Source organism: Monodon monoceros, unplaced genomic scaffold, assembly GCF_005190385.1.
Source record: "Monodon monoceros isolate NGI ecotype Baffin Bay Population unplaced genomic scaffold, NGI_Narwhal_1 Super_Scaffold_20, whole genome shotgun sequence".
In the NCBI taxonomy this organism is placed as follows: Eukaryota; Metazoa; Chordata; class Mammalia; order Artiodactyla; family Monodontidae; genus Monodon; species Monodon monoceros.
The window spans coordinates 21,195,388-21,207,669 of NW_021703777.1; the positions used below are offsets into that span (position 1 = coordinate 21,195,388).

A 12,282-nucleotide genomic window follows, 5' to 3' on the forward strand; every position below is an offset into this window, starting at 1 on the left:
TCCTAATAGTCTGACCGCCTCTAAACTGATGACAGATTATTTGCTCTGCCCGTTTATAATGGTGTAGTGGGGATAGGATACCTAAATAAGAACTCGAAATTTGGACAACGGAATAAAGGGAAACACATCAAAGCAGTTGTGGAATACTCCTGGGAGAGAGACCCTGTAAAGATCCTGTCTCTGATAGTGGACGAAGTTCCTTGATTAGACCCTGACTGTAATCTCTGGCAAGGGACTTCCCTTACCCATTGCTCTCCATGGCTTCCCCCAACTGGAAAGTTACTCCTTGTCCATTCCCCTCATGGGAGTTGTGAAAGCAGTCCAATTCGCGCTGGTGTGAGTCTGCTGCCCATCGTTTGTAGGCCAAGCTCACATTTCTTGGGCTGTACAATTCCCTCAAAAACAACCTTGTTGTCGATATGCTTCAGTTCCATAGGCTAGGAATCACAATCAAGCTCTTTTCTAGACCAAATTCTCAAAAGTTTGCTTGCTTTCCTTCCTCACAGGACCCTGCCTCTCTTTAATGGAGGCTACTTTGAAACCAACTGAAAATAAGACTGCACTGGGACTGCAACACCCAGGTGTCACTGCAGGGCTGGGTCCCTTTGATTGCCTTAACACTTGGAAGAGAAGTCTTAACTGGCCTTCCCCTTCTACCTCCCACACCTCAAAAATAAAACCATTTTGAACTTTTTCTGCTATTCAGGGTACAGAAGCAATTAGTTTTTCTAATCTTGTGAGGTACCTAACATGTGTGATCCTTCTCTATTCCCTTCCATCTCTGCTTGGACACTGGTAAGTTCCTTCCTGCGATACCTTGCTAAAAGCATCAAGGAACAGCCAATTCATTTCACATTTTGGCTTATCCAACTGCTGTCCTACAGCTGTTAACTCAAGTGACAAAATGTTACCTGAAATTCATGCCCCACCTGCTCGTCATATGAATGGTAAACCAGTGCTATATATTCTGTTTTCATTATGGCAATATCTTCAGGATGTCATTTCTATATTAGAAATACAGGTGGTAAACAGTGTGCACAGGGACTGTGCCTAGCTTCTGATCAAGACTCTCTCCTTGACCAAACTTTAACCAGGTTCTTCTGAGCCCTCTTTGTCTAGGCCTCATCTTAGGCCCTGTCTTCAGCCTGCCTAGTCCAGTTTTAGTAAAAATCCTGCTAAGTGAATCTGATCACCCTGCCTGCCTTCAGCAAGAATCCTGTTAAATCGGCATGGCAAGCACCCTTCTACCCTCGATGTCTCCTCTTAGGAATTTTCCATCCACCAACCCTCCCCCGACCCACTCTGCTCAACGACTATAAATCCCCAGCTGTCTTCACTGTATCTGGAGTTAAGCCCATTCTCTCTCCCCTATGGTGATCGTCTTGGCCCTATTGCGATAGTCCTAAACAAAGTCTTCCTTATTGTTTTAACCAGTGTCAGAAGACATTTTTAATAGTGATACTTCCTAGCTCTAAATGCTGGTGGAATGATGACTGGCAGGGACCGCTTTTCCTCAGGGTCTCCCAGTAGAACTTCCCTCAATACTAACACTAGTATTCCATCCAAAATTTGTCCTTTTTGTATTCACTTTGGACTCGACTTAGAGCAAGTTAATACAGCTCACAGTCCCTTATCTGGAACTCTTGGGACCAGTTATTTCAGAATTTGGAATTTTTCATTTCATAAAGTATTATGACTCATACACCAGTACAGCTTGGGGCAGTACTTGGAATCAAATACATTAATATTTTTGTAGCGAAGTATATGAATTTAATACTAAGTTACGTAAGTAAAGACTACAGATAGCCTGTCAGGGAGGTCAGGTTTGGCTGCCAAATGAGTTTTGATGTCAAACATGAAAAACTTCAGATTTACAGAGATTTTTGGAATTTGGAATTGTACGTGTAACAATAAAACAATTTGTGGAGAAATAACCAAAGTCATCCAAGCATGCAGTTCCAACCAGTTTATGATGTCATATTTATATTCCTGATCAAGTCCTTTCTCCAAACGAGAAGTGAAAGGTGAATTATATATTCTAGAATTACTTTTATGGTCCGAAACAAAGCAAAACTGATCTTAATTCTTTAGAATGCAGTCTTTCTTTACTTTCCCCAATAATTTTGTTTTTCCCTATCTTGAGTTAACACCCTCTAGTGGTTGTCATCAGATATTTCTTCAATGCTGATATAATCAAAATTGCCAGCAAAGACCAGATATTACTTAGTTGGTGAGACCACTTGTACATCATGAAAGAACAGAGAGGTGTGACTAAATGAAAGGTTGATAACTGGAAGAATGACTTAATTGCCTCTAGCTACTCCATCCTAAAAACAAGATACAGTCTATTTCACTTAAATCATAGAGATTAATGGTATTTGAAGATATTTACTATAACATGGACTTTATGTTGACCTTAGGACCTAATTTACCATATAATGGAAGGGGTATTGAGGAGTGATGACAGAAGCTAAAGTAATACACTGTAATCAATTGTATAATGTATTTGCCTTGTTTTAAATTTTCTATTATTATCTATAGATGGCTTATCAAATGTTTAGTCTAAGTAATTAAAACTTGAAATTACTCCAAAATTTTACAAAAGACGTAAAACTGTATTCATTTAAGAAACACAAAATATGTGGTAAGATACTACGTTAGGTGTTAAAAGATCATTTAAAAAAAATTATCCTGTTGCCCATTTTCTCTAAAATTACCATTGCTTTTCCATGTATTTGGATCTCTACAAACTTCAGATGCATTCAAAAATACATTTTCTCTCCCATCAACCTGCTTCATCTGACCTGTCGGATTAGGGATAATTTTATTTCCTTAACTCCTCACAGCTGTCATACTATGGAAATGGGAGCTATAATTTGGAAAGAGATTATTAGAATTTATGTAGAAAATCCTACTATTATGTTTAAATAAATCCTTTACATGAGATTTAAGTAGTTATCCAATATTAACCATATGATATTTCATCTTTAAATCCTGCTGAAGTTAAAAACAGAACCACAATTGAAAAGAGAACAAAAAAGCTTCATAGGTACCTAGAGTGTAATATATTTATGTTTTAACTATTCTAAATAGTTTTCACTGAAAACTATTAGTTTTCTAAATTAGTATTCTAAATTTCCAAGGTACATTATATTCATTGCTAGTGGTTAATTTTAACACGTAAGCAGGTTTATCCTCTGTGTTTTGCAAATGTAGACTGACACTTTAAAAAGGCTCCTAGTTCTAGCAGTATGTATCTTCCTAGAGGAATGACCAATGGAAGCAAGGTTACCTTCAAAAAAAGTTCAAGGAAAAGGAAGTTACTTTAGCCTGGTCAAGTTAAAAAGCCTCTAAAAAGGCCAACTGAAATAAAGGGCAAAATACATTTATTTTTCTCCTTTATTAGAGGAAAGGATAAAACTTAAATCGTTTTAAACAATAAAGTCACATTACGGTGGTAAAAGGAAAAAGCCATTTCGTTATTAAAGAAGACTCTATGCTTTGTCTACTGCATGGATCTAATACACAAATTTAAACCTATCAGGCATGGTACATCCACAGGAAGGAGCAGTGAACTGGCAAAAACTGGTTGCTCAGATTTTACCCGTGCAAGCTCATGGAGTTTAACCAAATGTGAAAGTTTTAATCTGCAACCAAGAAAGTAAAAAAAGCTTTAATAATCTTTAGAAAAAAATGATCATATATAAGATACTTGTCGGCAAGAAGTTTTCCATAAAGTTAAGAAAGGATTTATCTCATGAAGTAGTAGTTTACTTTCAGAAACAATCTCATCTAGAATCATTCAGTATATCTAGTTCACTTGGACATTCCAAATACAAAGCAAGAAAGGGAGTCCTTGCAAGATGCGTTAAGTTTAGTCAGTATTAAATAAATACAAAGTATGGTTAACTACATATTAAGATTGTCCACCACCAACTTATGGAAAGTTCAGAACACAGCAATGGAATAAAGCACTTATTTTCATTTTCAGTTCACTCCCTGAAATAAGGAGTGAATAGTGGCTATACTGGCTGTGTTTGGCTTCCTTTATGTCAGAGGAGAAGCTAGAGGCTCCTTTTCCTTATACATAAGCTTTAAATGTACTACTGGGGAGGGGGATGTATAGGAGGCGGGCTTACCCAAGGATGGGATGTATATGTCCATGAAGGAATCCAAAATATTACCCAACTAGTATAGCGTTCTCTAGATAGTTGGTATTAAAGTAGTTCCATGGTCTCAAAGATTTAGATCACCTTCCAAAGGGTCTGTCACCCAAACATGAAAAATTCTTAAATATGTTAAATGGAATAATACAGCTCTACTATAATGTACTTCTGTGACTTTTGGTACCTACAGTCGTTCCTTGGTATCCATGGGGGATTGGTTCCAGGACGCATGGCAGATACCAAAATCCACAGATGCTCAAGTCCCATAGTTGACCATCCTTATCTGCAGATTCTGCATCAGAGGATTCAACATACCGTGTAGTTCTATAGAATTAATTGAAAACAAAATCTGTGTATAAGTGGACCCACGCAGTTCAAACCTCTGTTGTAAAAGGGTCAACTGTGTTTTAAAAAGAGGAGCAATAGTCTACCATAGAGGCAGCTTTAAAGCTAGATGAGACAATAGATTTGAATTTGTCAGAAGATAGATTTGACTTTGTCGGAAAAAAGATAAAAATACAAAGCATGATGATTGATATCTATTAGCCATTACAATCTCTTAATGATCAGATAAAAGAAAGACTCCCCCATAATAATTTACCTATTAAAGATGGTATCATTTAAAGAAGAAAAAATATTTAAATGTTACTTTCAAGAGCAATGTAGGCATAAGCAATCTTGTAAACAGAGTAAGCCATTCTGGCATAAAACAACTGTAACAGCTTCAAAAAAATCTGTACACCATTTCGTTTTGATAAACCTCTTATCTCTGTATTCAAATATAAGTATGCTGCACTATTGACCAGTGATTCTATGAATGACACACAGACATTTCAGTTTTGTTGATTTGTCTGTCAACAAAACACCTCTTTAAAGGACTCTATAATTTACGTGAACAATGGACCATAACTATAATTTGACACAAAGGAGGTAAATGTGGGTCACATACAACACTTTCAGTTGTTGATAGAAACAAACAACCATGCAGAAACTTTATTGCATTTAGCTCTGTACAACAGAACTCACACTTATTTATACTATGGAACTACCAGTTATACTGTAGTATAGCCGTTTAAGGGGAAATTCCAATAACTGATTCTTCCAATAGCAGTGAAGTGGCTGCATATTATTTTGCTCTGTAGAAACCAAAACTTTCTCCAAACTATTAAAACTGTGTCACTTCTAATGCTATTAATCTCTTAAAATTTGACATGTAATGTGCCACTTTTCTTTTATTCTAAATTCAAAGACCAGGTTAACTTCAAAGTTTTTTTTTTTTTCTGAAAAATAAGATTAAAATAAATGTCTGAAAGAATATCATTGCTAGATAGTAGAAACAGGATGTGCAGATTGAGTCTAGTTCACTTGAGAATGCCGACTCTCTCTCTTAGGAATTAAAAATACTTGAATACAGGTCATTCCTTTCGTACTCTTCTTCTGCGTACTGACTTTACTGGCCCATCTCCAGATCCTGTGCTCTCATCTGCTTCCCTCATCTAGGGAAAAATATATGAAAACGTTTATTTTCATACAGTGGGCAACTAGTAGAGAGTAGTAAATAATGTATTTCTCATTCTCTAAAATACATGTTTCTAACAAAACATCTTTATAATACATATATATCTTTATTTTTATGTTCCTTTACTTAATAACTGATCAAAAACGTGTATATAAATTGATGTTTCAATTTGTTCATCTTTTGCCATGATTACATTTTTAGAATAACTGTTTGTCAAATATGCATCTGACAAGGAATAATGCTAATAACTCAATTCATGATTTTATTTCATGATTTACAACTTAATCTAATGTCATGGTTAATTAAAGGTTACATGATATTTTCATTGTGGGATATTAAGCATTAACTATACATCACAATGTTTCTGTAAGTAATGAATTGCTGAGCTGGTTTTACAGAGACTTTTTCAGAACTTCTGGTACCTAACACTTTGAGAAAAATTAACAGAGAGGAAAGGGAAACATTAAACTTATGGTTTGGGCTTTTTCTCTCCTTTAATTCTATCCTTCCAGAATAATCGTTTATATATAAATTAAACTTGTATAACAATAAAATAATGCAGGTATTATACAAAATAGTTATAATTATTTCTAAAGGTTATATTATATAAAAATTGATTTATTTTAGCTCACTGACAAACATATAAGAAGATTAAAAGACTGAAAAGATGGAATTTAGATACTTTTAAAAGTACACAAAATATTTTACAAAGCAAAATATAACTAGAATACACATTCAGTGAATGATTCCAAATATTATTATTAAAAGAGTGACGGCGGGAAACAAGGACTGCTTAAAACTCTGTTCTGAAAGAAATTATCTTCACCCAGCTCCCTCTAAATAAAGATATGCATACTAGATAATGAGCCCCAAAGCCCATTTAAAAAAAACTCACTAGGCAGTTAAGACCAGTAACCAGGTATATGTACTGAATAAGCTTTAGAAAACAATTAAAATACTAACAACAGAAGTTTATCTGGGAGATTTCTTCAAATAAACAAAATAGCAAGTTTATCTCATCACATGCAACAGTCCAGGCATAACTGACCTTTACCCTACCTAACTCTAAGCTATGAGAGTGCTGGGGACGGTGACCGGCAGGTGGGGTTATGCAGCTCTTAGAGGGCTAGAGAAGCAGAGAAAACAGGCTTGGGGGGTATATACTAGGTGAAAGAAGAAAGCTCGGGTTCTGAATTATACCTGGATGGTTTCTGATTCCATAATAACTGACTATAAAAAAAGGCACTGTGGAAAGTTCTATCATACATCAGGATGGAAAAGGGGGCAGACATATCAAGTTAATGAAAAACTAGCTTATTAAAGATTTGAGAAAAACACCATTACCAGGCATAGTACTCAACTACCCAATGAATGCAATCTTTCAAAATATTACAGTAAATAACTGTGACAGTGAGAACGTTTTCACAATGGCTAAAAGAAAATTGTCTTGTAATAAACAGACTTACTTTTTAAATATTCAGATGGTCTGCTTATTACACCTTTCAACAAAACACTTTAATGACGTCATTTTTTACAGACGTAGCTCTCTCTTTATATTTTGTAAACCAAAGGCTTACTTTATACTGTTTCATTAGGCATTAAGAGGACATAAATTACATTATTTTCATGCTTTCCTTAAGGATACATTTTAAAGCAATATGTATGCTCTTAAGAAAGCTGGGAGAAATATGGCAAAAAATTCTTCAAAAACCAGATTGTTTTTATTAAATATTTTTTTATGGATTACCAGTCATACATAGAAACTAGTTTATTTTCTGTTAAAGAGTTGCTTACCTCATCCTCTGATCCAGACTTATTTGATTTATTACCTTCTTCTTGTCCTTCTATGATTTCAATTTCTTCTTCACTCTTTTCCTCAGGTTCACCTTCCTCTTCTATAATTTTTTATTAAATAGATTTTATTAAAGGCAAAAACTCGAATTAGAATTTTGCTACTTAAAAGTATTAAATAAAAGTGGAGGGATGTATTTAAATTCCAATATTTATAAGCAATTTCTTCCATTAGACATTTTTAAAAATTTAAATAGAAATATTTATTTTATCACATTTTATAAATAAATCATCATATTTGAGGAAAGGGGCAGGTTTAAAGAATTTTAAAGCACTCAGTCTGTATGTAAAATGAAAACCAAAGAATGTGTGTGTGTGTGTGTGTGTGTGTGTGTGTGTGTGTGTACACACATATATGTAAATATACGTGTGTGCATGTGTGTTTTGAGGGAGTATGTTTTTTAAGTCAACTGTTGCATCAACTATTAAGTTAAAAACAGTGCTCAAGATATAATTTAGATTATAAAGGGCTCAATCTGTAGCCTGGCTTGGGATGCCTGACAAATATCAATAGTTTTATTGCTACCTCAATGTGCATAAGGAAGTCACATTGGAGAGGCACCAAAAAGCCTCAGCTGTCTTCAGTTCTAACATCTTCTGGAGTTTAGTAGAGGGTGGCAAGGGGACGTATGATTTAGTAATCCTTTCAAGAGATTAAACTGTTCGTTCCACATGATAAATTATCTGATAAACAACAGCCCTTGGGAGACTTGGTGTAGATTTTGTTGCTGCAATCACCTGCCTTAAACCGATTACTCTTCTACAGAAGCCATGGTCTGTACCTCCCATCTCATCCTTGGAGGGGAGAAAAATCTTTGCAAAAAGCTATGGCAGGGCTTCCCTGGTGGCGCAGTGGTTGAGAGTCCGCCTGCCGACGCAGGGGACACGGGTTCGTGCCCCGGTCCAGGAAGATCCCACATGCCATGGATCGGCTGCGCCCGTGAGCCACGGCCACTGAGCCTGCGCGTCCGGAGCCTGTTGCTCCGCAACGGGAGAGGCCACAACAGTGAGAGGCCCGCGTACCGCAAAAAAAAACACAAACAAACAACAACAACAAAAACAAGCTATGGCATATGGGATTCATAGTTGCTAGGTTCTGAAGCAACTGAACAATTTTTACGCCTCTTTCTTCCTAGAAAACAAAAGTCATACATTGGATGTCTGCTCAGGTACAACCCAGGCAAGGATGTTACTCCTCTTCGCCAGTCACGCCTTCTTGGGGATTCAAATGGTATAAATCTGACAATAAACAAGTGCAACAGCCCGTGTTTACCACTTAATCTACTATTTTAAGTGAGCTTTGCCCAGCTTTGTCCCCATTATAAATCACCGTCATCGTCTTACCTTTTTCAAGAATTTCACCATCACTTTGCTGTTTTTCCTCTTCCAAGTCTACTGGTTTCTCCAGGGCTGCTTTCTCTCCCTTTACTTCTTGCTCTAGTGCTCCCTTTGTTTGTGGTTTACATATGTCCAGTTTTTTGAACTCTGCATCTTCATATCTTTTCTGTCGCAGTTTAACACAAGCTATTTTTACTAAAAGCAAAGCACTATTTACAAAAAGATTTTTTGCAATAAGTGATATCATAGTGAACTATCAGTAAAAACTTACAGGCAATTTAGTTTATTACTTTTAAGAGCCACTTGCTCCAATATAGAACTCCTAAACACTAAGAGATTTTTTTTTTTTTTTTTTTACTGTTGACAAAAATTCATTTTCTTTACCTTTACTTTTCTTGGCCAACAAAATGAAGTAATTAATGCTATTGGAAGCACTGCTGTCACAAGATAAATGAACCAAAGCCATGGGCGCTCTTCAGTAGCTGCCGTCAACTGTTTGAATATACTAGGCTAGAGAAGAAATAAGCATAAAAAGGCAATTAAGATTTTATAAACCTTCATTCAGAAATACAGCCTACAAAAACAAAAAACTTATTTCACCTAGGTGGTTTTATATTAAGGAATCGTGAATTTGTAAGATAAAAGATATTTTATTTTCTCATTTTATACTTCATAAAGTTTAAACAATTATTCGCATGCATTGCTGTTTGACACTTTGTAGTAGAAGGTACATTATACTATATAGGTGAATATTGCTAACCTACCAGCAAGAATTTGGACAGTTTTCTTTTTTGGTAAGTTTCAGGATAGAACTACTCTTTATGGATGTATTATCTGGTTCATTTAGAAGTACACAACTCTCTGATAACTCAACCTGTACATTTAAAAAACTTACTAAAAAAAAAAAAAAATCAACCTGATAATCATTGTGTTTTCTTTTTCTTGTTTATTAACAAATTTTACACACAACCTTCAGGAAGGAAATTGTTTCTCTTACTAAAATAAAATCTAAAATCATCAAATGTTTTAGTTAAAAGAGTTTCCAAATGAGAATCCCTTTACCTTTACTTACTCTTCTGATGGTTTTTGCTAATATCCAAAGAGACCTAATGTGAGGTACACATTTTTCTTTACAGTAATTCGTTTTAAAGCTAAGATTCTCCAAGATGCATTGTGTTGAAATACTTAGCTTATTCTTTTCTAAGTAGTGTTAAGATTTGGGGAAAAAAACTGAAACATAATAATATTAAATTTTAAAAGTTTCTATACTCCTCTAAGTGAAAAGTAGTTAAAATGAATAAAGAATATTTAGATTACTGTTCCCACTTAGGCCTTAAATTGATAGGTGACAAAGATATTAAGTCTCATTTCTAGTAGTAGTAGTGGTCTCATTTCTATAACCATCAAAAGGCACTCAATCCCATTATGCTATCATAATTTAATAAATGAAATGAAGACTTACATATATATAATTCATTATTAGTTTATAATGAAGCTGTATCATATTTGGTAAAGCTAAATACTCTGTCTACATAAATTTATTTAAATATGCTTCTTTAGCATTTAGTAATTATGGCACATTTATTTACCTTTTTTAAAGGCCATTTGTACAACCTATAACCAGGACCACATCCTATTATTACCGTATGGTAAATACTGTACCTCATTATCATTTTCTATCATTATTTTCACTCCCCAACCATCTGCAGCCCAGCGATCTGCTACTTCCTTTTCCGAACAAATAATAAAATTATCAAAGTAGATATCAGAGGTCATGGACCAAAGCTCTAAACCAAGAGCACAGAAGGAAGTCAGAAGAAATGGGTGATTGTCTTCAAAATAATCTGGATTAGGAATTTTTCGAGGACTCCAGATACCCTGTGAGAAAAAATAATTTAAAGACATTTTCAAATAAAATAATTTCATTATAAATGTTACTCAAGAAGTAGTTGGTGTTGAATGAAATTAGCAATACTAACTGGAAAAAAGAAAACTTTAACTTATAATTAATTCATTAGTAATTCACTAGAAATAAAATCTTGTTTCTTCTTATCCGGAACACGATGTTCCCTATGAAATATATCCTGTACACGATGTTCCCTATGAACAATGACTTTAAACTCTGCAAAAGGGGACTTCCCTGGTTGTCCAGTGCTTAAGACTCTGTGCTCCCAATGCAGGGGCCCTGGGTTCAATCCCTGGCTGGAGAACTAAGATCCCACATACCACAACTAAGCCCACGCAGTGCAACTACTGAGTCCGTGTGCTCTAGAGCCAGCACGCTGCAACTAGAGAAGCCTGAGCGCCACAATGAAGACCCAGTGCAGCCAAAATAAGTAAAATAAATAAGTAAACTGCCAAAAAAAAAAAAAGAGGCAGAGTGAAAATCCAATACAGAAACTTGAGTAATTAAATTTCACAACTGACACTATATTAGACAAGTTGGGTTTTTTTTACATTTAGTAAAGATATTCAAGACAAGATATCATTAAAATTGTTCAAATCAGAGATCACTGTATGGCAAAAACGGAACCGCACCTTTCAACATATACTCGTGATAGGCATCAATAATCAACCACGGTTGAATCTCAGAACAATTATTCAACACAAAAGTTCCATTAGATCTTGAATGATTAAACTCAACCAAATCAAATAAATTGGACAATATGATCACTCACTGACTTATTCCACCATCACATATGTCTATTCTGTGCCAGGCACTATGCCAGATGCTAGGATACAGTGGTAATCAAGGCAGACACGGTCCCTGCATTATGGTGTTTAAAATCTAATGAAGGAGATAGACGTTAAAAAAGTTACCAAAACAGACATTTTGTGATAAATACTATGAAGAAAAACTACAGTGAGCAAAAAGAATATATAACTGTATATATAAAATAAATGTTAGAAAATGTCAATGAATAATTAGATAAAACTAGAGGGTTAAATGGATAACATAAGGACTTCTACCTCCAAAACTAGGTATACTCAAAATATATCTGATTCATATTAGGGAAAAAATTCAATTTTAATAATACCAGAGAGTAAGGAGCATGTTAATTAAGCACAGACTTTAATTACTAAAATGTGCAACCTGAGTCTTCTTGATCAGAAGTCACTTCTTATATTTAATTCTAAAATAAAATTTTATTCCAAAGTGGTCATCAGTATAAGGAGAAATATAGTATAAAGTAACTTATCTTTAGTTCTTAATTTTATTCCCCCAGAAAATTAAATAAGGAATGTTTCACTTTTTAAACATAAATCAGTTGGAGTACTATGTTCTTTGACTTCTTAAGATAGCTAAGGCACACTATTATACAAATCAAATTTCCTGAAGTTAACGTAACATTATCAATAACTAGATAAATAGCACAACATTTTAAAGTTTACTATGGGACTGGAACA

At 34.8% G+C, this 12,282-nt stretch overlaps 1 protein-coding gene across 1 annotated transcript in view; it reads right to left on the minus strand.

The window, feature by feature from the left end:
- Window positions 1-4,483: 4,483 nt before the first annotated feature.
- The window catches only part of CLGN (calmegin), a 44,265-nt gene continuing 36,466 nt past the window's right edge, over window positions 4,484-12,282 (minus strand). The window contains exons 12-16 of the mRNA XM_029235330.1: window positions 10,537-10,752; window positions 9,259-9,384; window positions 8,881-9,040; window positions 7,480-7,580; window positions 4,484-5,662 (exon numbers count right to left, since the gene is read on the minus strand). Coding sequence (XP_029091163.1) covers window positions 5,582-5,662; window positions 7,480-7,580; window positions 8,881-9,040; window positions 9,259-9,384; window positions 10,537-10,752 — 684 coding nt within the window. The 3' untranslated portion in view covers window positions 4,484-5,581. The remainder of the gene's footprint in view (window positions 5,663-7,479; window positions 7,581-8,880; window positions 9,041-9,258; window positions 9,385-10,536; window positions 10,753-12,282) is intronic.